This window comes from Triticum aestivum, chromosome 7D (assembly GCF_018294505.1).
Source record: "Triticum aestivum cultivar Chinese Spring chromosome 7D, IWGSC CS RefSeq v2.1, whole genome shotgun sequence".
Taxonomy (NCBI): Eukaryota; Viridiplantae; Streptophyta; class Magnoliopsida; order Poales; family Poaceae; genus Triticum; species Triticum aestivum.
The window spans coordinates 160,675,733-160,700,930 of NC_057814.1; the positions used below are offsets into that span (position 1 = coordinate 160,675,733).

Consider the following 25,198-nt stretch of genomic DNA (forward strand, 5'->3'; position numbering starts at 1 on the left):
TTGTTAGTGGATTCCTTTTGATAAGCATGAGATGGATGAAACTAGAAGGCACAACCTTCTGTACCCTCTTTCTACTTTCTGTTATTTAGTTGAAATAAAGTAAAAATAGTATTTTTTCTGTCTGTTTTTTGATTTATCCGTGCAATATAAAAATACCCCAAAAATAAAAGTTCTCCAAATGCCCTGAAAATGGAATATGATTTTTTCTGGAATATTTGAGAATATCTGGCACTGAGAACACAGCAGGAGGGGCAAGCACCTGGCCACGAGGGTGGAGGGCACGCCCTACCCCCCTGGGCGCGCCCCGTGCCTCGTGGGCCCATGGTGGCTCCCCTCCACTTATTCCTGCACCCGCACACTTCTTCTTCCTCCCAAAAAAATCACCATCCACCTCAAGCACGAGTTCTAGCTCATTTTGCTGCGATTTTCGATCTCCTTGCTCAAAGCACCTCTCACAAAACTGCTTGGGGGGATTGTTCCTTGGTATGTGACTCCTCCATTGGTCCAATTAGTTTTTGTTCTAGTGCTTTATTCATTGAAAATTTGTGTTGTCTAGGTGACCATGTTCTTGAGCTTGCATGTCAAATTTATATGGTTCCAAGTAGTTCTAATGCATGATATAGTCTCTAGGCACTTGTAGGAGTAGTTGCTATCAATTTTATTGAGCTTGGTTCACTTTTGTTTGAAGTTACTAAAAATTTCAGAAATTTTTCAGAGGAAGAAATATGCTTAGGAAAATGTACCAAGGTGGTTCTTCAAGGAAGCAAGGACCCAGGCTTGCAATGCGTGATGCTGACGATGAACCACCAAGGAACGCTCCAGTGCGGCCTTGTGAATGGCCTTCAGAAAACTTTATGGATCGAGCGGAAATCAAGGAAGAATTTAACGCATATTTGTGTAATGCTGATCTTGTGAGCTTCGAGGCAGAAAAATGCCGCCAGTACCACTATCTCACTAGTTCCTTTGTGAGGAGGTTTGAATTTTCATCTTCACGTAATTCTCCAACAGTCCTGTTTGATCTTTATGAGAAATCTTATACTATGGACTTAGAGGATTTTACTACTGCTTGCAAACTTCCACAATGGGGTAGTGCTAGTGAACCCCGCAAATCTGAATTTAGAAATTTTCTTGCTAGTATAACTGTGGGGGAATCTAGAGATATAGCACAAGCTACCATAGGGAGCATTCATTTTCCTGCTATACATTATTTTGCTCTCTTCATAGGTAGGTGCATAAATGGTAAAGATGAAGCATGTCATATGTGTGTTCCTGACCACAGTATTCTTAGGAGTGCTGTGTTAGGAGACAAATCTTATAATTTGGGAGCCATTGTTGCGCGTAGGTTGCATAATAATAGATTCAATGGAGATTTCTTTGGTGGAATTTATGCAACCCGCCTAGCTGATTTTCTTGGTGTAACCATACGTAATGATGATATTGAATTGCCTCCTGCTTATTTAGACTATAATGCTATGGTTCACCACCAGTTTGTTGAGAGGAATGAATCACCTCTCCAGTATCGCTTAATCTTTGACAGACGTCGTGCTGTCCGTATTACTCTCCCTGCTCCTGCCTTCTTTGATTATCAGGCAAAAGGAAAATATGTTATTACCAGAGAGGAGGCAGATGAGTACGAGAGGAGGGCGGAGGCAGCTCGCCGCCATGCTGCAGCTCAGGAGGCGATAGCCGCTGCATCTCAGTACGACCCCATCTACAACTATGGATATCCGCCAGGCCATCCGTGGCAATAAACCAACTTAGGCTAAAAGCCTAAGCTTGGGGGAGTACATATTTCCCACCGACATTACATTTATGTTCACACACTCATTGCTAGATGTCGGTGCTCATAATTTTTCACTGTAATATCCATGCTAGTTTATTTTCTTTTTCTTGTTTTCTTCTTGTGTGTTTGTTAAACCTTAAGAAAAAACCAAAAAAAAATAGTTGTAGCTTTTAGTTAGTTTATTTTCTTGCTGTAGTAGTAATAATTAAAAAGAAAACCCAAAAAGATTTCCCGTTCTTCTTTTGCTTGTTGGGAGCTTTCCCGTGTAAATAGTTTTTATTTCTTTTCTTTTCTTTGGGGGTCGATAGGAGAAGACCATAATGAAATTGTTGAAGTGGCTCTTATATGCATTATTGTTGATTTAACCAAGAGCCCATATTGCCTTGTCTTCTCCTGTTTATTGAATGCTCGCAGATTCCAGCTTAGTCCAATGCACGTGCACTCTTATTATTATTCACATCGTTCGGTCGTGCAAGTGAAAGGCAATTATGACGATATATGATGGACTGACTGAGATGAGAGAAGCTGGTATGAACTCGACCTCTCTTGTTTTTGTAAATATGATTAGTTCATCGTTCCTGATTCAGCCTATTATGAATAAACATGTTTGCAATGAAAATTAGAGATCATAGTTGCTCGTGCCATGCTTGATTAGCTATGAGTTATAATGGTTTACCTTGTGTGCCAACATGCTATTAAAATGGTTGTGATGTGGTATAGTGGGGTGGTATCCTCCTTTGAATGATTTAAGTGACTCGACTTGGCACATGTTCACGCATGTAGTTGAAACAAATCAACATAGCCTTCATGATATTTATGTTCATGGTGGATTATATCCTACTCATGCTTGTACTCAATGTTCATTAATTTTAATGCATGTTCATGACTGTTGTCGCTCTCTAGTTGGTCGCTTCCCAGTCTTTTGCTAGCCTTCACTTGTACTAAGCGGGAATATTGCTTGTGCATCCAATCCCTTAAACCCCAAAGTTATTCCATATGAGTCCACTATACCTTCCTATATGTGGTATCTACCTGCCGTTCCAAGTAAATTTGTATGTGCCAAACTCTAAACCTTCAAATGAAATTCTGTTTTGTATGCTCGAATAGCTCATGTATCAACTAGGGTTGTCCGTATCTTCCATGCTAGGCGGGTTATTCTCAAGAGGAGTGGACTCCGCTCCTCATTCACGAGAAAATGGCTGGTCTCCGGGATGCCAGTCCCATGCTTTATGCAAACTAAATCAAAATAATTGCAAACAAAACTCCCCTGGGGCTGTTGCTAGTTGGAGGCACTCGTTGTTTCGAGCAAGCCATGGATTGATGCTTGTTGGTGGAGGGGGAGTATAAACTTTACCATTCTGTTTGGGAACCGCCTATAATGTGTGTAGCATGGAAGATATCGCCATCTCTTGGTTGTTATGTTGACAATGAAAGTATGCCGCTCAAAATATTATTTATCTCTATTTCAAAATCGAGCTCTGGAACCTCTACAAATCCCTGCTTCCCTCTGCGAAGGGCCTATCTATTTACTTTTATGTTGAGTCATCACCCTCTTATTAAAGAGCACTAGCTGGAGAGCGTTGCTGTCATTTGCATCCATTACTATTAATTTATATTGGGTATGACTATGACTGGATCTCTTTTACCATGAATTACAATGTTTAGTCAGTCCTTGATCTTTAAAGGTGCTCTGCATTTATGTTTTGCAGTCTCAGAAAGGGCTAGCGAGATACCATCTTATTATATCATATCATGATTGTTTTGAGAAAGTGTTGTCATCTGAGATTTATTATTATTGCTCGCTAGTTGATTATGCCATTGATATGAGTAAACATGAGACCTAGGAGTTATTGTGAATGTGGTTAGTCATGATCTTTGCTGAAAACTTGAATGCTGGCTTTACATATTTACAACAACAAGAGCAAACAAAGTTTGTAAAAGTTTTTCTTTATCACTTTCAGTTTATCAACTGAATTGCTTGAGGACAAGCAAAGGTTTAAGCTTGGGGGAGTTGATACATCTCCATCGTATCTACTTTTCCAAACACTTTTGTCCTTGTTTTGGACTCTAACTCGCATGATTTGAATGGAACTAACCCGGACTGACGCTGTTTTCAGCAGACTTTCCATGGTGTTATTTATGTGCAGAAACAAAAGTTCTCGGAATGACCTGAAACTCCATGGAACATCTTTTTGGAAAATATTAAAAATACTGGAAGAAAAATCCACGTCAGGGGGCCCACACCCTGTCCACGAGGGTGGGGGCGCGCCTGCCCCCCTCGGCGCGCCCCTACCTCGTGGGCCCCCTAACGCTCCACCGACCTCAACTCCAACTCCATATATTCACTTTCGGGGAGAAAAAATGGAGAGAAGGATTCATCGCGTTTTACGATACGGAGCCGCCGCCAAGCCCTAAAACCTCTTGGGAGGGCTGATCTGGAGTCCGTTCGGGGCTCCGGAGAGGGGGATTCGTCGCCGTCGTCATCATCAACCATCCTCCATCACCAATTTCATGATGCTCACCGCCGTGCGTGAGTAATTCCATCGTAGGCTTGCTGGACGGTCATGGGTTGGATGAGATCTATCATGTAATCGAGTTAGTTTTGTTAGGGTTTGATCCCTAGTATCCTCTATGTTCTGAGATTGATGTTGCTATGACTTTGCTATGCTTAATGCTTGTCACTAGGGCCTGAGTGCCATGATTTCAGATCTGAACCTATTATGTTTTCATGAATATATGTGAGTTCTTGATCCTATCTTGCAAGTCTATAGTCACCTACTATGTGTTATGATCCGGCAACCCCGAAGTGACAATAATCGGGACCACTCCCGGTGATGACCATAGTTTGAGGAGTTCATGTATTCACTATGTGTTAATGCTTTGGTCTGGTACTCTATTAAAAGGAGGCCTTAATATCCCTTAGTTTCCATTAGGACCCCGCTGCCACGGGAGGGTAGGACAAAAGATGGCATGCAAGTTCTTTTCCATAAGCACGTATGACTATATTCGGAATACATGCCTACATTACATTGATGAATTGGAGCTAGTTCTGTGTCACCCTATGTTATGATTGTTACATGATGAACCGCATCCGGCATAATTCTCCATCACCGATCCAATGCCTACGAGCTTTTCACATATTATTCTTCGCTTATTTATTTTTCCGTTGCTACTGTTACAATCACTACAAAACCCAAAAATATTACTTTTTGCTACCGTTACTTCCATATTACTTTGCTGCAGATATTAAGTTATCCAGGTGTCGTTGAATTGACAACTCAACTGCTAATACTTGATAATATTCTTTGGCTCCCCTTGTGTCGAATCAATAAGTGTGGGTTGAATACTCTACCCTTGAAAACTGTTGCGATCCCCTATACTTGTGGGTTATCACATATTTCCTTCAGTTTTAGGACTATTGTTACTCTTAATGATATCCTAAGATCCGGAAAACATGATCACCAACAACACTTGAGCTGGTCTTAGAGGCGAGACCGGGAACCTATTGTTTACCGTTTATCATTCCACACGTGCATATGAGTTTTCCACTGAATCGCATATTCCAGGATCATAGCAGTTACGACATGGAATATAAACTCTTAACTATGAATCATGGAAATATAATAATACAATATTATTGCCTCTAGGGCATATTTCCAACATCTGGGTCATAGATCCGGTCGCCAACGCAGCGGATTTTGGGGCAGGGGTTGCGCTTTCGGGGAGGCCCTTGCTTGGCCTCCTCCATATTCGCCAGCACGACCACGCTCTCCTAACCGTCGGCGCCTTTCTTCACCATGGATACGCGCTCGAGGAAGGGCAGGAGAGGTGGAGTGTGGAATGGGGAGGAATCTCAGGAGGCTTGGATGCCCCGGGAGAGAGGAGAGGTGTGTGTTTGATGTGATGAACTTTGGGGGCAGAAGGGTCTCAGATCTCGGATTATGGCGCCGCGCCGCGAAAGAAGGGTGGGAGTAGCTCGTGTTGGATGGCACCGGTGAATTACCCAGGAAATTTTAAAATTTTCACTTCTTGGCACTGTCCCGTCGGCTCCTCCCCCACCTTTGCTCGATGTTTTCCCTCCCTCGGCTCATCCTCACTTTTCGGGTTGGTGGGCAAACCTTTGTTGGCGAGTAATGTGTTTCCTTTGTCCAGGAGCACATGGGTTCTAAGGGTATATACAATGTGGTGTTGGGGAACGTAGTAATTTGAAAAAAAATCCTACGCACACGCAAGATAATGGTGATGCATAGCAACGAGAGGGGAGAGTGTTGTCCACGTACCCTCGTAGACCAAAAGCGGAAGCGTTAGCACAATGCGGTTGATGTAGTCGTACGTCTTCACGATCCGACCTATCCAAGTACCAAACGTACGGCACCTCCGAGTTCAGCACACGTTCAGCTCGATGACGTCCCGCGAACTCCGATCCAGCAAAACTTCACGGGAAAGTTCCGTCAGCACGACGGCGTGGTGATGGTGATGGTGATGCTACCGACGCAGGGCTTCGCCTAAGCACCGCTACGATATGATCAAGGTGGAATATGGTGGAGGGGGGCACCGCACATGGCTAAGAGATCAAGAGATCAATTGTTGTGTCTAGAGGTGCCCCCCTGCCCCCGTATATAAAGTACCACGGGGGAGGAGGAGGCCGGCCAGGGGAGGGCGCGCTAGGGAGGAGTCCTACTCCCACCGGGACTAGGACTCCCTCTTTTTCCTAGTTGGAGTAGGAGGGGGAAAGGAAGGGAAGGAGAGAGGGGGAAGGAAAGGGGGCGCCCCCCCCCCTCCTTATCCAATTCAGACTAGAGGGGGAGGGGGCGCGGCCAGCCCTAGCCGCCCCTCCTCTTCTCCACTAAGGCCCATCTTGGCCCATTAAACCCCCCGGGGGGTTCCGGTAACCCCCGGTACTCCGGTATATGTCCGAAACTCCCCGAAACCATTCCGGTGTCCGAACATAGTCGTCCAGTATATCGATCTTTATGTCTCGACCATTTCGAGACTCCTCGTCATGTCCATGATCACATCCGGGACTCCGAACTACCTTCGGTACATCAAATCACATAAACTCATAATACCGATCGTCACCGAACTTTAAGCGTGCGGACCCTACGGGTTCGAGAACTATGTAGACATGACCGAGACACGTCTCCGGTCAATAACCAATAGCGGAACCTAGATGCTCATATTGGCTCCCACATATTCTACGAAGATCTTTATCGGTCAAACCGCATAACAGCATACGTTGTTCCCTTTGTCATCGGTATGTTACTTGCCCAAGATTCGATCGTCGGTATCTCAATACCTAGTTCAATCTCGTTACCGGCAAGTCTCTTTACTCATTCCGTAATACATCATCTCGTAACTAACTCATTAGTTACAATGTTGCAAGGCTTATACTGATGTGTATTACCGAGTGGGCCCAGAGATACCTCTCCGACAATCAGAGTGACAAATCCTAATCTCAAAATACGCCAACCCAACAAGTACCTTCGGAGACACCTGTAGAGCACCTTTATAATCACCCAGTTACGTTGTGACGTTTGGTAGCACACAAAGTGTTCCTCCGGTAAACGGGAGTTGCATAATCTCATAGTCATAGGAACAAGTATAAGTCATGAAGAAAGCAATAGCAACATACTAAATGATCAAGTGCTAAGCTAACGGAATGGGTCAAGTCAATCACATCATTCTCCTAATGATGTGATCCCGTTAATCAAATGACAACTCATGTCCATGTCTAGGAAACTCAACCATCTTCAATTAACGAGCTAGTCAAGTAGAGGCATACTAGTGACACTATGTTTGTCTATGTATTCACACATGTACTAAGTTTCCGGTTAATACAATTCTAGCATGAATAATAAACATTTATCATGATATAAGGAAATAAATAATAACTTTATTATTGCCTCTAGGGCATATTTCCTTCAGTCTCCCACTTGCACTAGAGTCAATAATCTAGTTCACATCACCACGTGATTTAACACCAATAGTTCACATCACCATGTGACCAACATCCAAAGGGTTTACTAGAGTCAATCATCTAGTTCACATCGCTATGTGATTAACACCCAAAGAGTACTAAGGTGTGATCATGTTTTGCTTGTGAGAGAAGTTTAGTCAACGGGTCTGCCACATTCAGATCCGTATGTATTTTGCAAATGTCTATGTCAACAATGCTCTGCACAGAGCTACTCTAGCTAATTGCTCCCACTTTCAATATGTATCCAGATTGAGACTTAGAGTTATCTGGATCAGTGTCAAAACTTGCATCGACGTAACCCTTTACGACGAACCTTTTTGTCACCTCTATAATCGAGAAACATATCCTTATTCCACTAAGGATAATTTTGACCACTGTCCAGTGATCTACTCCTAGATCACTATTGTACTCCCTTGCCAAAATCAGTGTAGGGTATACAATAGATCTGGTACACAACATGGCATACTTTATAGAACCTATGGCTGAGGCATAGGGAATGACTTTCATTCTCTTTCTATCTTCTGCCGTGGTCGGGCTTTGAGTCTTACTCAATTTCACACCTTGTAACACAGGCAAGAACTCTTTCTTTGACTGTTCCATTTTGAACTACTTCAAAATCTTGTCAAGGTATGTACTCATTGAAAAAACTTATCAAGCGTCTTGATCTATCTCTATAGATCTTGATGCTCAATATCTAAGCAGCTTCACCGAGGTCTTTCTTTGAAAAACTCCTTACAAACACTCCTTTATTCTTTGCAGAATAATTCTACATTATTTCCGATCAACAATATGTCATTCACATATACTTATCAGAAATGATGTAGTGCTCCCACTCACTTTCTTGTAAATACAGGCTTCACCGCAAGTCTGTATAAAACTATATGCTTTGATCAACTTATCAAAGCATATATTCCAACTCCGAGATGCTTGCACCAGTCCATAGATGGATCGCTGGAGCTTGCATATTTTGTTAGCGCCTTTAGGATTGACAAAACCTTATGGTTGCATCATATACAACTCTTCTTTAATAAATCCATTAAGGAATGCAGTTTTGTTTATCCATTTGCCAGATTTCATAATCATAAAATGCAGCAATTGCTAACATGATTCGGACGGACTTAAGCATCACTATAGGTGAGAAGGTCTCATCGTAGTCAATCCCTTGAACTTGTCGAAAACCTTTCGCAACAAGTCGAGCTTTATAGACTGTAACATTACCGTCAGCGTCTGTCTTCTTCTTGAAGATCCATTTATTCTCAATTGCTTGCCGATCATCGGGAAAGTCAACCAAAGTCCACACTTTGTTTTCATACATGGATCCCATCTCAGATTTCATGGCCTCAAGCCATTTTGTGGAATCTGGGCTCATCATCGCTTCCTCATAGTTCGTAGGTTCGTCATGGTCAAGTAACATGACCTCCAGAACAGGATTACCGTACCACTCTGGTGCGGATCTTACTCTGGTTGACCTACGAGGTTCGGTAGTAACTTGATCTGAAGTTTCATGATCATCATCATTAGCTTCCTTACTAATTGGTGTAGGTGTCACGGGAACTGGTTTCTGTGATGAACTACTTTCCAATAAGGGAGCAGGTATAGTTACCTCATCAAGTTCTACTTTCCTCCCACTCACTTCTTTCGAGAGAAAACCCCTTCTCTAGAAAGGATCCATTCTAAGCAACGAATATCTTGCCTTCGGATCTGTGATAGAAGGTGTACCCAACTTTTGCTTTTGGGTATCCTATGAAGACGCACTTCTTCGATTTGGGTTTGAGCTTATCAGGTTGAAACTTTTTCACATAAGCATTGCAATCTCAATCTTTAAGAAATGACAGCTTAGGTTTCTTGCCAAACCATAATTCATACGGTGTCGTCTCAACGGATTTAGATGGTGCCCTATTTAACGTGAATGTAGCTGTCTCTAATGCATAACCCCAAAACGATGGTGGTAGATCGGTAAGAGACATCATAGATCGCACCATATCTAATAAAGTACGGTTACGACGTTCGGACACACCATTACACTGTGGTGTTCCAGGTGGCGTGAGTAGTGAAACTATTTCACATTGTTTTAACTGAAGGCCAAACTCGTAACTCAAATATTTTACTTCTGCGATCATATCGTAGAAACTTTTATTTTTGTTACGATGATTCTCCACTTCACTCTGAAATTCTTTGAACTTTTCAAATGTTTCAGACTTGTGTTTCATCTAGTAGATATACCCATATCTGCTCAAATCATCTGTGAAGATCAGAAAATAATGATACCCGCCGCGATCCTCAATATTCATCAGACCACATACATCAGTATGTATGATTTCCAACAAATCTGTTGCTCGCTCCATTGTTCCGGAGAACGGAGTCTTAGTCATCTTGCCCATGAGGCATGGTTCGCAAGCATCAAGTGATTCATAATCAAGTGATTCCAAAGGTCCATTAGCATGGAGTTTCTTCATGCGCTTTACACCAATATGACCTAAACAACAGTGCCACAAATAATTTGCACTATCATTATTAACTTTGCATCTTTTGGCTTCAATATTATGAGAATGTGTATCACCACGATCGAGATCCAACAAACAATTTTCATTGGGTGTATGACCATAGAAGGTTTTATTCAGGTAAACAGAACAACAATTATTCTCTAGCTTACATGAATAACTGTATTGCAATAAACATGATCCAATCATATTCATGCTCAACGCAAACACTAAATAACATTTATTTTTAGGTTCAACACTAATCCCGAAAGTATAGGGAGTGTGCGATGATGATCATATCAATCTTGGAACCACTTCCAATACACATCGTCACTTCACCCTTAACTAGTCTCTGTTCATTCTACAACTCCCGTTTCGAGTTACTCCTATCAGCAACTGAACCAGTATCAAATACCGAGGGGTTGCTATAAACACTGGTAAAGTACACATCAATAACATGTATATCAAATATAGCTTTGTTCACTTTGCCATCCTTCTTATCCACCAAATACTTGGGGCAGTTCCGCTTCCAGTGACCAGTCCCTTTGCAGTAGAAGCACTCAGTTTCAGGCTTAGGTCCAGACTTGGGATTTTTTCACTTGAGCAGCAACTTGCTTGCCGTTCTTCTTGAAGTTCCCTTTTCTTCCCTTTGTCCTTTTACTTGAAACTAGTGGTCTTGTTAACCATCAACACTTGATGCTCTTTCTTGATTTCTACATTCGTCGATTTCAGCATCGCAAAGAACTCGGGAATTACTTTCGTCATCCCTTGCATATTATAGTTCATCACGAAGTTCTAGTAACTTGGTGATAGTGACTAGAGAATTCTGTCAATTACTATCTTATCTGGAAGATTAACTCCCACTTGATTCAAGCAATTATAGTACCCAGACAATCTGAGCACATGCTCACTGGTTGAGCTATTCTCCTCCATCTTGTAGGCAAAGTACTGTCAGTGGTCTCATACCTCTCGACACGGGAATGAGTATGAAATACCAATTTCAACTCTTGGAACATCTTATATGCTCCGTGGCGTTCAAAACATTTTTGAAGTCCCGGTTCTAAGCCGTAAAACATGGTGCACTTAAACTATCAAGTAGTCATCATACCTAGCTTTGCCAAACGTTCATAATGTCTGCATTTGCTCCAGCAATAGTTCTGTTACCTAGTGGTGCATCAAGGACATAATACTTTTGTGCAGCAATGAGGTTAATCCTCAGATCACGGACCAAGTCTGCATCATTGCTACTAACATTTTTCAACTTAGTTTTCTCTAGGAACATATCAAAATATAAACAGGGAGCAACAACGCGAGCTATTGATCTACAACATAGTTATGAAAATACTATCAGGACTAAGTTCATGATAAATTAAAGTTCAATTAATCATATTACTTAAGAACTCCCACTTAGATAGACATCCCTCTAATCATCAAAGTGATCACGTGATCCAAATCAACTAAACAATGTCCGATCATCACGTGAGATGGAGTAGTTTTCAATGGTGAACATCACTATGTTGATCATATCTACTATATGATTCACGCTTGACCTTTCGGTCTCAGTGTTCCGAGGCCATATTTGCATATGCTAGGCTCCTCAAGTTTAACCCGAGTATTCTGCGTGTGCAAAACTGGCTTCCACCCGTTGTAGATGAACGTAGAGCTTATCACACCCGATCATCACGTGGTGTCTTAGCACGAAGAACTTTCACAACGGTGCATACTCAGGGAGAACACTTATACCTTGAAATTTAGTGAGAGATCATCTTATAATGCTACCGTCGATCTAAGCAAAATAAGATGCATAAAAGATAAACATCACATGCAATCAATATAAGTGATATGATATGGCCATCATCATCTTGTGCTTGTGATCTCCATCTCCGAAGCACCGTCATGATCACCATCATCACCGGCGCGACACCTTGATCTCCATCGAAGCATCATTGTCGTCTCGCCAACTATTGCTTCTACGACTATCGCTACCGCTTAGTGATAAAGTAAAGCATTACAGGGCGATTGCATTGCATACAATAAAGCGACAACCATATGGCTCCTGCCAGTTGCCGATAACTCGGTTACAAAACATGATCATCTCATACAATAAAATATAGCATCATGCCTTGACCATATCACATCACAACATGCCCTGCAGAAACAAGTTAGACGTCCTCTACTTTGTTGTTGCAAGTTTTACGTGGCTGCTACGGGCTGAGCAAGAACTGTTCTTACCTACGCATCAAAACCACAACGATAGTTCGTCAAGTTAGTGTTGTTTTAACCTTCTCAAGGACCGGGCGTAGCCACACTCGGTTCAACTAAAGTTGGAGAAACTGACACCCGCCAGCCACCTATGTGAAAAGCACGTCGGTAGAACCAGTCTCGCGTAAGCGTACGCGTAATGTCGGTCTAGGCCGCTTCATCCAACAATACTGCCGAACCAAAGTATGACATGCTGGTAAGCAGTATGACTTGTATCGCCCACAACTCACTTGTGTTCTACTCGTGCATATAACATCTATGCATAAAACCTGGCTCGGATGCCACTGTTGGGGAACGTAGTAATTTCAAGAAAATTCCTACGCACACGCAAGATCATGGTGATGCATAGCAACGAGAGGGGAGAGTGTTGTCCACGTACCCTCGTAGACCGAAAGCGGAAGCATTAGCACAATGCTGTTGATGTAGTCGTACGTCTTCATGATCCAAACGATCCAAGTACCGAACGTATGGCACCTCCGAGTTCAGCACACGTTCAGCTCGATGACGTCCCGTGAACTCCGATCCAGCAGAGCTTCACGGAAGAGTTCCGTCAGCACGATGGCGTGGTGACGGTGATGGTGATGCTACCGACGCAGGGCTTTGCCTAAGCACCGCTACGATATGATCGAGGTGGAATATGGTGGAGGGGGGCACCGCACACGTCTAAGAGATCAAGAGATCAATTGTTGTGTCTAGAGGTGCCCCCCTGCCCCCGTATATAAAGGACCGGGGGGAGGAGGCGGCCGGCCAGGGGAGGGCGCGCCAGGGAGGAGTCGTACTCCCACCGGGAGTAGGACTCCCTCTTTTTCCTAGTTGGAGTAGGAGGGGGAAAGGAAGGGAAGGAGAGAGGGGGGAGGAAAGGGGCGCCCCCCCTCCTTGTCCAATTCGGACTAGAGGGAGAGGGGGCGCGCGGCCAGCCCTAGCCGCCCCTCCTCTTCTCCACTAAGGCGCATCTTGGCCCATTAAACTCCCCGGGGGGTTCCGGTAACCCCCAGTACTCCGGTATATGTCTAAAACTCCCCGAAACCATTCCGGTGTCCGAACATAGTTGTCCAATATATCGATCTTTATGTCTCGACCATTTCGAGACTCCTCGTCATGTCCATGATCACATCCGGGACTCCGAACTACCTTCGGTACATCAAATCACATAAACTCATAATACCGATCGTCACCGAACTTTAAGCGTGCGGACCCTACGGGTTCGAGAACTATGTAGACATGACCGAGACACGTCTCCGGTCAATAACCAATAGCGGAACCTAGATGCTCATATTGGCTCCCACATATTCTACGAAGATCTTTATCGGTCAAACCGCATAACAGCATACGTTGTTCCCTTTGTCATCGGTATGTTACTTGCCCGAGATCCGATCGTCGGTATCTCAATACCTAGTTCAATCTCGTTACCGGCAAGTCTCTTTACTCGTTCCGTAATACATCATCTCGTAACTAACTCATTAGTTATAATGCTTGCAAGGCTTATAGTGATGTGTATTACCGAGTGGGCCCAGAGATACCTCTCTAACAATCGGAGTGACAAATCCTAATCTCGAAATAGGCCAACCCAGCAAGTACCTTCGGAGACACCTGTAGAGCACCTTTATAATCACCCAGTTACGTTGTGACGTTTGGTAGCACACAAAGTGTTCCTCCGGTAAACGGGAGTTGCATAATCTCATAGTCATAGGAACATGTATAAGTCATGAAGAAAGCAATAGCAACATACTAAACGATCAAGTGCTAAGCTAACGGAATGGGTCAAGTCAATCACATCATTCTCCTAATGATGTGATCCCGTTAATCAAATGACAACTCATGTCCATGGCTAGGAAACTCAACCATCTTCGATTAACGAGCTAGTCAAGTAGAGGCATACTAGTGACACTATGTTTGTCTATGTATTCACACATGTACTAAGTTTCCGGTTAATACAATTCTAGCATGAATAATAAACATTTATCATGATATAAGGAAATAAATAATAACTTTATTATTGCCTCTAGGGCATATTTCCTTCATGTGGCATATGGATACATATGCCCCGTGATAAAAAAGTAGCTTGAAGCATCTATATTGATTTTTTTCTCCCCAACGCATGCTACTACTAGTGGGTATCATCAAAGAATAAAAGTAGACTTCCACTACACATGCAACTCTACTCTCCATTTCAAACAAATTCAGCTTTATGCACCGGACCACACTTTATGCCGAGAATCCCGCTACACCATCCGAACCTATTTTTTGTGATATCTGATCCTACATGGCCCGCGGGGCATCATCCTAGGACTATGCATTGATCATGCTCTAAGAAGGAGGGTAACCTAGGCGTGCAATAATTGGGTGAGAATTAAATTTGTATCATGGAAATAGAGTAGAACCTGTTTGTACCTTGTGTTGTGCTACTTCGTGTGTGGCGTGTGTTTGTTGTGTGACCTTTGGTGGACCTTGTGGCCTCGGTGGTTGCTTTGTATATAAGATGGGGCGAAAGCCTTTTTCGGTAAAATAGAGTAGAACTAGTCAACCAGCTGTTTTGTTTTGGTCACAATAATTACGTAATTAATGCTGGAAATCCTCACCAACTGGCTGATTAAAGAGGCAGTCATTCGAGGGTCGCTGGCCTCCGAGGTAGGTGGGAGGTGGATCTCGAAGTAGATCGGGCGCAAGTGGGTTGCATAGGGGGGTCCGGTGTGGCTGGTGCGCCTGTGACCGTGGGTGTGGATGGGTTATACAGAAGTATTGTCCCGTTGAAAATAACATGGCAAGAAACGATAATGCGGCGGGATTGGAGATCAAAACAGCGGTACCTTTGTGCTCCATGGGATATCCGATGAAAACTCGTAGGTCGTCATAGCGAGGATGTGTGCCGGTGAGAAGCAAATAGGGGGTATTTAGTGTGGTTTAAGTGGATGGGCTCCAGTTGAGAAGGTGTGTGGCGGTGTGCAATGCCTCCACCCAAAACGGTGGTACAAGATAAGCATGGAGGAGAAGAGTGCGAACTACATCGTTGGTAGAGCGAATCATGTGCTCGGCCTTGCTGTTTTGGGGAGAAGTACAAGGGCAAGAGAGACGGTAAATGATAAATGTTGTTCGGGAAAAAGGTGTGTACCGAGGTGTTGGTAAAATCACTATCATTGTCACATTGCATAATTTGATGAGAGTGTGGAATTGGGTAACAATGTAGGTGAAGAAGTGTTGCAACGTGGCGGGCGTCTCGGATTTGTGACGTAGGGGCGATGACTAAGAGTAGTGTGAGAAATCATCAAGCACTGTAAGTAATGTTGATATCCAAAAACTCACAACATGAGCGGTCTAAAGATCACAATGAAGAAGCTGAAAAGGGGCACTAGTACAATTATTTGAAGAAGAAAAAGATAAATGGGGGTGTCGCCCTAATTGACAGGCCGTACAAGAGGAGCGAGCAACGTTATTTCGGGTGACCAAGTCGCCGATGCCACAAATCGCCAGAGGTGGTGAGGAAGGCCACGCCGCCGAGAGACTTGGTGCTGTAAAACGGGTATATGGGACCGGGACTACTGGACATCATAAGGGGAGTCCTGGTTGGAAGTGCCTTCACAGAAAAACCAGAAGGTGTGAATTCGGCAAAAACATTATTGTCACAAGATAGTTTACAAACAGAGATGAGACCTTTGAATAATTCTAGGGCAAACGACGATGTCATTCAAAGAGAGATTAGATGGAGGGAGAGTGGTAGAGCTTGTGCCAATGATGGGTAAGCGATCACCATTGCCAACGATAATACTGGAAGAATTGCGCTTGGGAAAAGAACAAAACAAAGAGAGGTTACCAGGGTTGCCCGTGACGTGCGTGGTCGAATTGGACACCTACGTGGGCCGGCCAAATTGGGAGCGCCTTCAGCGAAGGCACGACGTTTTCATGCCCACGAGCGTCAAATAGGATCCACCTTCCCCAAGTGTGACGCCACAACCAATGTTAGCAATTATTGGGCCTGGTCGGTTAAATGCAATATCTGCCCACATGCAAAAAAAATTGTTCTAACATGGACGTGTTGCGCACTGTTTATGCAACCATACACGTACGAGTACATTCACTGCCATTTCCCTTCTTCCGTATAGGTAATAATAGAGATAAACACACGGAGCACGAGGTCATCTACCCCATGAGCAATTACCCTGGGTGATCGTGCGGAGCTCGGTGTTGAGGGCAGAGATGCGTGCGTTGCGGTTGTCCTAGAAGAGATGTCGGAGCTCCGTCCAAATGTCACGCGTTGTGGCGCCGTCCTTGACGATGAGATTGAAGAGCTTGGTGGAGATGTGCATGTAGAGCCACTAGATGGTGTCAAGATCGTCCTTGAGCCAGAGGGTTGTGCGGCTTAGGCGGAGAAGCATCGGAGATGTGGTGCAGCAGCGAGCAATGGCTGAGGTGGATCTCGAATAAGTGGCGCCACTGGTAATAGCTTCGGCTATGGAGATCAAGGACAATGGGAATTGAGGGGGCAACATGAGTGATTGTTTCGCTAAAGGAGAGGGGGGGAAGGTGAGGATGGTGGTGGAGGAGGTGGCCGAAAGAGTTTGGTTGCCGACGACGAGATGGGAGGGGTTGCCCTCGCCGGGGTTGGTCATGGTGCGTCGGGGCGCTCGAAGTTAGGAAAGGATCGAGAAAATCTCTGATACCATGAAAACTGATGCAATTCTTTTTTTGATTGGATACAACTAGCAAAAGGCCCGTGCGTTGCAACGGGTGAACAAAATCGTTACATGTACCTAGCGATGCCTCGGTCTTGCGACTTCTCCCGTTCGTGGATGGTGGTCATGTATTCCACCTAATCACGGTAAACACTTCTCCCGTTCGTCGACGGTGGTCATGTATATTCCACCTAATCACGGTAAACATGATCAATTCCATGGCGATGAGGTTGGCCATCAGCAAAAGTTTCAAATTTTTCCTAAGAGTATCAATAGTCATGTTGCAAATATGTCTGTGCCTTGCAACGGGTGAAAAACTATTATCCCCACATGGTCGCGTCCTCCTACTATGAATGAACATGTTGTCCAAGACTCAAGAATCAGGCTATGGTGATGTGGTGGAGATAAATTCTTTTGAAATTATATGCCAAAATGAGATAAGGATTAAAGGCATCTGAGAGTAAAAAGGCTACAATGTTATCATTGCCTAATTTCATATTAGCATTCACAAGTAGTCTTTTTTGTTCCTATAAAGGCAGCCTCCATACACTGCAAGCATCAGAGTCGTTGTCTCCAAGCTTGACCTCCCTCTAGCCTTAAAGTACATCTCCAACAAATGAACAAATTTAGATTAATTGGTCTCACTTATGAGCAAGCGTTGTAGCTAGTGATGTTTATTAATGGATCGATAGTAAGCAAACCAATCCAAGACAGTCGAACAACAAAAATGAAGGAGTCAAAAAAATCAAATCGTTGTTTGGAAGTTAATTAAAATGAAAAACTAAGAACAAACCAATACTTGAGAAAGAATTGTAATGCAATTGAGGGTTCGTCTCATGTAAACCTTTTTATTTTTTTGCTGTTACGTGAACCTTTTTTTTACACCATCTCAGATAAGCGTACTCGTCGAGAGCTACCAACATGTGACATGTGATGAGGCTAACTTGATGCGAACTCATAGGGATTGATTATATTGAACGACAGCCAGTTTTTTTGTGTTTCGGATCAGCCACTGTTTAGATCGGCCACATGCCATGCAGGTGTGTGTCGAGGTTTAATAGGAGCCAATGCCACGAGCCAACACCAGCATGCAGAACTCCTTTTTAGGCACAACCAGCATGAAGAGCCCACCCCGTTTAATTAGGAGCCATATAATCCGAGTTAATTACGTAGAAGCCAATTATAGCATGATGCATGTCCCCACGTCATGATTAATTTAATCGGGTCTCTTAAATCCTAGTATAACTAGTAGAACGCCCGTGCGTTGATACGGGCTGTAACGCAAATAAATAAATCAAATAAATGATAAAGGTCATCTTTAAGGTCGAAGTTTCTAGGCGTCCAAACGAGCGCCCAACACCCTCTCCGAAATCCAATTGTATGGACAGTCCGGGCTCAACCAAATTGAGCAAATATGTGAGGGAGAAATGTAGTTTTCCGGATTATCCATCATTTATCTTACTCGGTCCTACAAAAACCACCCCACGTCGCATTCCTTCCCTTTTTCTGTCAGAACCCCTCTCCTTCCTATTCGATTTCCCGTCGTGGCTGGAAATTTCGTACCGGATCTTTATCCACTAAAATCGGATGATGTCCACTTTTTAATCTCACCGACCTCGACCTCTCTCTTCGACAACATTTCCTCTCGTCCGCGGTTTCCTCTCTGCTCTTGCAGCAGGTTGGGCCATGAAGACTCCTCCCACATGAGGTGAACAAATGATAGTCATATCTACTCCCTCTGTTTCAAAATGTAGGTCGTTTAAGCGATTGTAGTGTAATTTTCCTCACGTTACGAAATTCTTCCACTTCCCCATTTTGCCCTCCCGCATCGCTCGCTCACTGCAGTTCGTCCGCACTGCTCTGAGCTCTCTCACTCGCACCGCTAGCTACTAGCTCTCCCCATCACTCTCCAGCTCTCCGCACCGCCGGCGGCCCGCGTCCCCAGCCCATCGCCAGCCTCCCCTCTGCCACCCCCCCTCGATGCCGGCCTCTCCTCTGCCTCTCCCTCTCGACGTCGCCGGCCTCTACCACCACCCCCTTTCTCCCCACCACCGTATGCGCCGGTGAGTCCGACGGTGAAAAGATCGATTTTTTTGTGCTGGTGATGAGCTTCTATGCGACGGAAGCGTGCGCGGGCGCTGGATCTATGTGCGCCGGTGCTGTATGTGAGCGATGGAGGCGTTGGATGTGGAGCGGCGGACCTGGAGCGCGGCCCAAGGGGCGGATCTGGAGCACACGACCGCCGGCTGGAGCCTCTTTCTTCTCCACAACCAAGCACCGCCGGCTTGAGCCCCGTCTCTTCGCCTCTCCGGTCGCCGTGGAGGACCGCCGCGTCCAGCCTCCCTCCCTCCTCGACGGCGCCGCGTCCAGACTCTTCCACCCAAGGCCATGGCGAGCCCGCAGGAGGCGTAGCAGATCAGACCCCTCCGCCCCTTGTACCTCTGTTGTTCTTTCTCTCCACATCACATCTCAACGGTTTGTGCGGTCGTGTGCAGGCACTGTCCTCCCATCTCATCTTCTTGCGTGGTGAAGGAATGAGGCCAGGCCATGGAGAGAAAAGCTCATGCTCATGTCGATTCAAGAGGAGAGGAGGGCCATGGAGGGAGAAGCCTGCTGCTGCAATGCCTACCTCGTCGTCCTCATGGTATTCTCCAACTTCTCATGAAGTTTCGGTAGCTTCTGTTACTCATGAAGCTTATGTAGCTTCAGTAGCTTATGAATCTTCTTTAGCTTCTGTAGATTAATAAAGAAGCTTCTCATGAATTCATCACTATGAATCTTCTCATGAAGCTTCTGTAGCTTCTGTTACTCCAACTTCTGTAGCTTGTTGAACTTCTGTAGCTTCAGCTTCAGAGTAGCTTGTTAATCTTGCAGTTCCCTTGCTAGTCATGAATGTTCATTGCTTTGGCGAGGGAACTTCTGTAGCTTAGTCATGGTGCAGCCTCTGTAGTTTTGTTAAACTTCAAAAAAATTGTCTTAGTTATGCATGTGCTTCTTCATAAAATTTGTGAAGAGAAAATTTAGTGTGTGTAGCTTCTGTACTTATGAATGTGCAGCTTTTGTATCTAAAAATATTCAGCGATTCACTGATGTTTTGTCTGAAATGAAGCTGTAAATCTGGAGTCAAAATTTGTCAAAATTATCAGAAGTTTTGTCAAATTTTGAAGCATATTTTTTGACCACTGTTAAGTTTCAGTTATATTCAGTGTACTGTAATTGTTGGACATTACAGTAATTTCAGTTGTTGTTAATTGCTGTAGCATTAGGAGTAGTTTTACTGCAGTACAAGCATTAGGGGTACTTTAAATGAAGTGCTCTCTTCTCTCTCTCTCTCTCCTTGCCCTCTCTTCTTGCTCTCTCTCTCTCTCTCTCTCTCTCTCTAACTGAAACCTTTTTCTGTCAATTTAACTGAAACCTTTTTCATTAACAGAAGCTTCTTCTCCTCTCTTCATAAACAGTAATTTGAATCATTTGAAAAGGAAACATGTTGTATGAATTTGAACCTACTGTTAATTTTTCTTACTGTTGAAATTGCAGTGCTGAATCAGATTAGGTACTCCATCTATTGTTTTCTTTTTTTTTTTGCAGGAAGACAAAACGTTCAAATTGCAGCAACACTTGCTGAATCACTACAAAATGTTCAACTAGAGAGACTTGTTGTTTTCTGCTGTTTGTAGGAAGACAAAATTTCTGTAGCATGTTTTCTGTAGCTTGAATTAGTAAAATTAACTTGTGCTTGTGCGTGCAGTAATTAAAAATTGATTCAATTTCCTCTCTGATTGTGTGCTTGCAGTGGACTAGTTTAGTGGAGCAAAATTAAAATTAGTAGGAGTAGGAGTAGGAGTAGGAGTAGCTCTTCTCTCTTCTTCTCACTTCTCTCCTCTTCTGTATTCTCTCTTCTTCTTCTCACTTCTCTTTTCTTCTCACTTGTCTCTTCTTCTCTTCTTCACAATTTCCTTTAATTAAAATTAAACTAAAACCTTTCCTTTAATTAAAACTACTCCACACAAAATTAAAACTAAACTACTCCTCTCCTCTCCTCTTTCTCTTCTCTTCTCTCCAACAAGCATCTCAACAATTTTTTCAGTAAATGAAAATTTCCTTTACTAAAACCAAATGAAAATGTTCCTTTACTGGCATATTGCTTGTTTGCTTGCAGTAGAGTACTTGCTTGCACTTGCAGACGACACTACTCCAGAAACCTTTTTCAATTAATTAAAATTTTCTTTTCTCTTATTTGTTTCTTCTTTCTCTTCTCTTCTCAAGCATCTTCCATTAATTAAAATGACTGATGTTGCTTCTTAGTACTGCTGCTGTTCATGTCAAAACTGCTGCTGCTTCCCTCCTGCTGTTTCAAATTGCTGCCGCTGCTGATGTTCAAGTCAAAACTTAGAGCCCCTACAGCTTTGCTCAGCTCCTAAATTGCTGCTGCCCTGCTGCTCTTTCAAATTGCTTAATTTTTTGAATTGCAGGAGAAGGCCACGGAGATGGCTGCGGATCAAACTGCTGCACTTGGGGCAGAGAAGGAGAAGGGTTGGTGATGGATCCGCAGGGGTGCTGGATCAGAAGTTGCCTGGATCACCATCGCCTGGATGATGAGGAGAAGCAGCAACGCCTGGGAGCAGCGTCGGCGGAGGAGAAGCAGGGGCTGGGAGCGCCTGTGCGGAGGAGAAGCTGGGGCAGGGCGGAGGCAGACGGCAGCGAGGAGCAGGGCGGAGGCTGACGAGAGAAGCCACGGAGCAGCGGAGGATTTGAAATCCTGGGCGGAGGAAGACGACGATGGGGATTTGAAAATAGGGGCAGCGATGGCAAAAGACTATTTTTCTGAATCTTTCCCTTAAACAAATAAATATATTTTCACATATTTTATCAAAGTTGGTGGGGCCATGGCCCCCTGCAGCTTTGAACATAGCTCCGCCGCTGCAGCCTCACCTGATGATTTTCTCATGCTCTCTGAAGCAAACATTAACACTTTAGGGGGGTAGTGAGTGATTTAAGAAGTGAATGAGAAGCTAGCTTCCTCCAACAATTAAGCATACATATATATTAGTAGTGTTGAAGGCTGGCCTCAGACACAAACATGTCTATTACAGTAACCCAAAGTCATACTCTTTCTCTAGGATCTAACTAAGGGCTGCACTGCAGTGCAATGTCGCGCTATAGGCATAGTGTACGATGTTGCTTCGCTTCCACGGTCCATATTGCTCCCTCGCACCCTCCCTTATTATCTTCTTTGTGCCACCACTGCCATCTGCATAGCCTTCGTTCTACTTCTCTTCAGGGTTTCATCTGAAATGTATGGACTGAGATTCGGTGCCATAACTGCAGGTGCCTTTGTGTCGCACCGAAGCAGCGTCCGAAATGTATGAGGGCACTGGCACACACTACAAACAAAATTAATAATTACTTGGCTATTTATATCTAGTAAGTAAAACTCTACAATACCAACATTAAGTATTTTCTACTACCTTTGTTCCTAAATGCAAGATGGAACTGCAAAAATGCTAGAGGGTGTATTTGGTAACAAAAAAACACACTAAATCAAATCAGAGCCTCCAAAATGGAAGCCTACCATAAATTAGTAAAGAATCTAAATCACCGCCATGATTCCACAAGGTACTGGTCAAGTTTCAACATGTCTGTCATTTAGTGTTTCATTTCTCCCATACGGAAATTAAAATAGCTCAACAAATGAAGTCAAAACCTGAACAATGGAAATTTGTTAAGATATTAGTGACAAAAACTTTTCTGATTTGAATGATAATGGACATGGAAATCAATATTGCTAATTTGCATGATAATATATTGTAGTATGTCCCAGGCCAGGTATGTAGTAGTTTTGCAAGTAACCGTGTACATGCAAAGCACGTTTGACCCCCATTCATTTTCACTAAATCAAAATACAATTCTATCATCAAAATTTATATTCATAATCAATCTAGTCTACTATATAATCTATGTTAAGTTCCTAAAGTGAAAAAAACTCCTAGCCAAATGATGTAGGCATGAAAGCAATCCCAATAGTTAGCATTTCCTAAATAATCATGGGAGTAGTACATACAAAAAATGAATAAAACAAAATATGACGTTCATAGCCCAACAATGTAGGCATGCCTAAACATAGCACTTAAGTATTACACACTCCAATCTATAGACCTGTTGTAAACATTTCACGGATTAACATAAAACATATGACATCCATCACAACAGTGAGATCGTCTCATGAAGCTTAGATATCATGACAACAATGTACACTATCCATGTTACCTCAAGACAAATGCAGAAACAAGGAGAATAGCTGGTGGGAGTTGATTAAAATATTAAGATATCTTTCACAAGATGTTACCTCAACTGTTGAATGCATGCGACCTAGCAAAACAGGGAAGGGAGGAAGAGATAGAGATGTCGTGGCCCCATCGATGGTTGTGCATAGTAAGATGTAAGTGCGTCATGAAGAAGATGGAGAGGCTTCCTATCATCTCCATCTTGTCCGGGCAAACTGATTCCATCGAAGAGTTCTTTCTAGAATTCATTTTGCGCTAGCTCAATAAGTGAAGGATAGATCACAAATACTGTGAAAAAATATATAAAATGGAGCAGCCGGAGAAGCTTACCATGACGAGTAAAGAGCCATAATCCCACAAGTAACAATAGAATTAATAGGGTACCTGAATATAGCATTTGACGAACAATAAATAATAAGAGGATTGATGCTCTGGGTTAAGGTACATGTCTTTAGTTCCTGCATACACATTGGACAGATTTAACTCTGATAAAGAAAAAAGTGCACCCTTCCTATGCACATGGCATGTTCATTAGAGAATTAATGGCAGTGGTTAACCTAATTATTAATACGGAGTTTGGAATTACATTACACAAGAAGAGAAAAAGGAAATCCATACACATCAGATCATATAGCTAGAATCCAATAAACTTCAGTACATCAGATTTATAGTAGAACCTTTGAGCTAATTGGGACAGATATGAAAACATAATTGATATACCTCCTTTCCCACGACCTGGGTGATCAATTTTGTTTGAATATTTTTATTGGTAGAACAACCGTGAATATGCAGTTTTGACTTTAGAAAGAAGTGGTTGTTGCATACAAGAGTGTTAGAGAAAGGGACCAGCAAGTATGAGAAATCAGCAAGCCATGAATTAAGATACTCCTAATTGCGTTCTGCAAAGTGGGATGATGGTGCATATGTTGCAGCCATCAGTTCAAGTAGTGAGTGTACAGAGTATGTGACCATTTTTCTGTAGCGACGCTTGGCTATGTGCATGCACTAGTATGGCTAGAGTGTGGGGTTGGTCGTTGTAACTGAGCATCATAACAGAAGGGTCTGCGTGTGTCCCCGGTTCAGTAGAAAAAAAGGGCTTTTACCTCTAGTGTGTCATTGTTAAAAGAAAAAAGGGCTTTCAGTTAAACAAAAAGTACTCACAGCTTCCTTGCTGCTCAGTATTCAGTTTTCACCTTATAAGAATGTGATGAAAACTGTAATTTATAATAACATGTTATGGCCAATTCGTATTGCAACTTTCTCCAACCTCCCTATGTTACAAGCCTGACAAAAAGGCATGGAGCCTGTTTTGCTCGGCTGTGCCACAATGTTGTCTCTCATTTGAAAATTTGTGTTTCGGCACCTTGCTCTGGTTCAGTTTCACTTACACTCAAATGGTTAGGCCACCATCAACCGGCAGCACCTGCATCTATAGATTTAAACAAGTTAGAAGTCTTCAGTACACAACCCACAACTATATCTTAATATGTCCTTATGAAAAAGCATGACAGCATATTTGGAAACCATTTCTACGTGCTTGCCTTGTCATGTTTGCAGCCGGATAAATAGCCAAGGACTCCACCAGTCCATCGAATCGTCCTGAAGTTTCCATCAACAAGAAAAAGCAGTAAGACCAAAAATAAAACACTAATGTATGTTTAATCTATGATGCCATCTCCCAAGCTCCGCTGTGATAGCCTCCTGGCGAGCTGACTTTGCTGCGCCACCGCCGAAGAGGGCGTGGA

General features: G+C 43.4%; 1 protein-coding gene across 3 annotated transcripts; it reads left to right on the plus strand.

The window, feature by feature from the left end:
- Positions 1-18,858: 18,858 nt before the first annotated feature.
- Positions 18,859-22,080, plus strand: LOC123165058 (uncharacterized). Of its 3 annotated transcripts, none has more exons than XR_006482748.1 (3): positions 18,859-18,877; positions 19,665-19,813; positions 21,642-22,080. XR_006482748.1 is itself a non-coding variant. In XM_044582683.1 (3 exons), the coding sequence occupies exons 1-3, from the start codon at positions 19,284-19,286 to the stop codon at positions 21,763-21,765; spliced, it is 567 nt and encodes a 188-aa protein (XP_044438618.1). In that variant the 5' UTR covers positions 18,915-19,283; the 3' UTR covers positions 21,766-22,080. The 3 variants fall into 3 exon arrangements, 2 of the variants coding, with proteins under 2 accessions (XP_044438618.1, XP_044438619.1); XM_044582683.1 differs by lacking the exon at positions 18,859-18,877 and adding an exon at positions 18,915-19,577; XM_044582684.1 differs by lacking the exon at positions 18,859-18,877 and having other exon boundaries at positions 18,915-19,813.
- Positions 22,081-25,198: the final 3,118 nt, after the last annotated feature.

Excerpts from the sequence above, each read along its gene's own strand:
- LOC123165058 (XM_044582683.1), top strand. The coding sequence starts at position 19,284 with ATGCGACGGAAGCGTGCGCGGGCGCTGGATCTATGTGCGCCGGTGCTG. Across the intron at positions 19,578-19,664 it reads ATGGCGAGCCCGCAGGAGGC|GCACTGTCCTCCCATCTCAT; the intron begins GTAGCAGATCAG and ends GGTCGTGTGCAG. Across the intron at positions 19,814-21,641 it reads CCTACCTCGTCGTCCTCATG|GAGAAGGCCACGGAGATGGC; the intron begins GTATTCTCCAAC and ends TTTGAATTGCAG.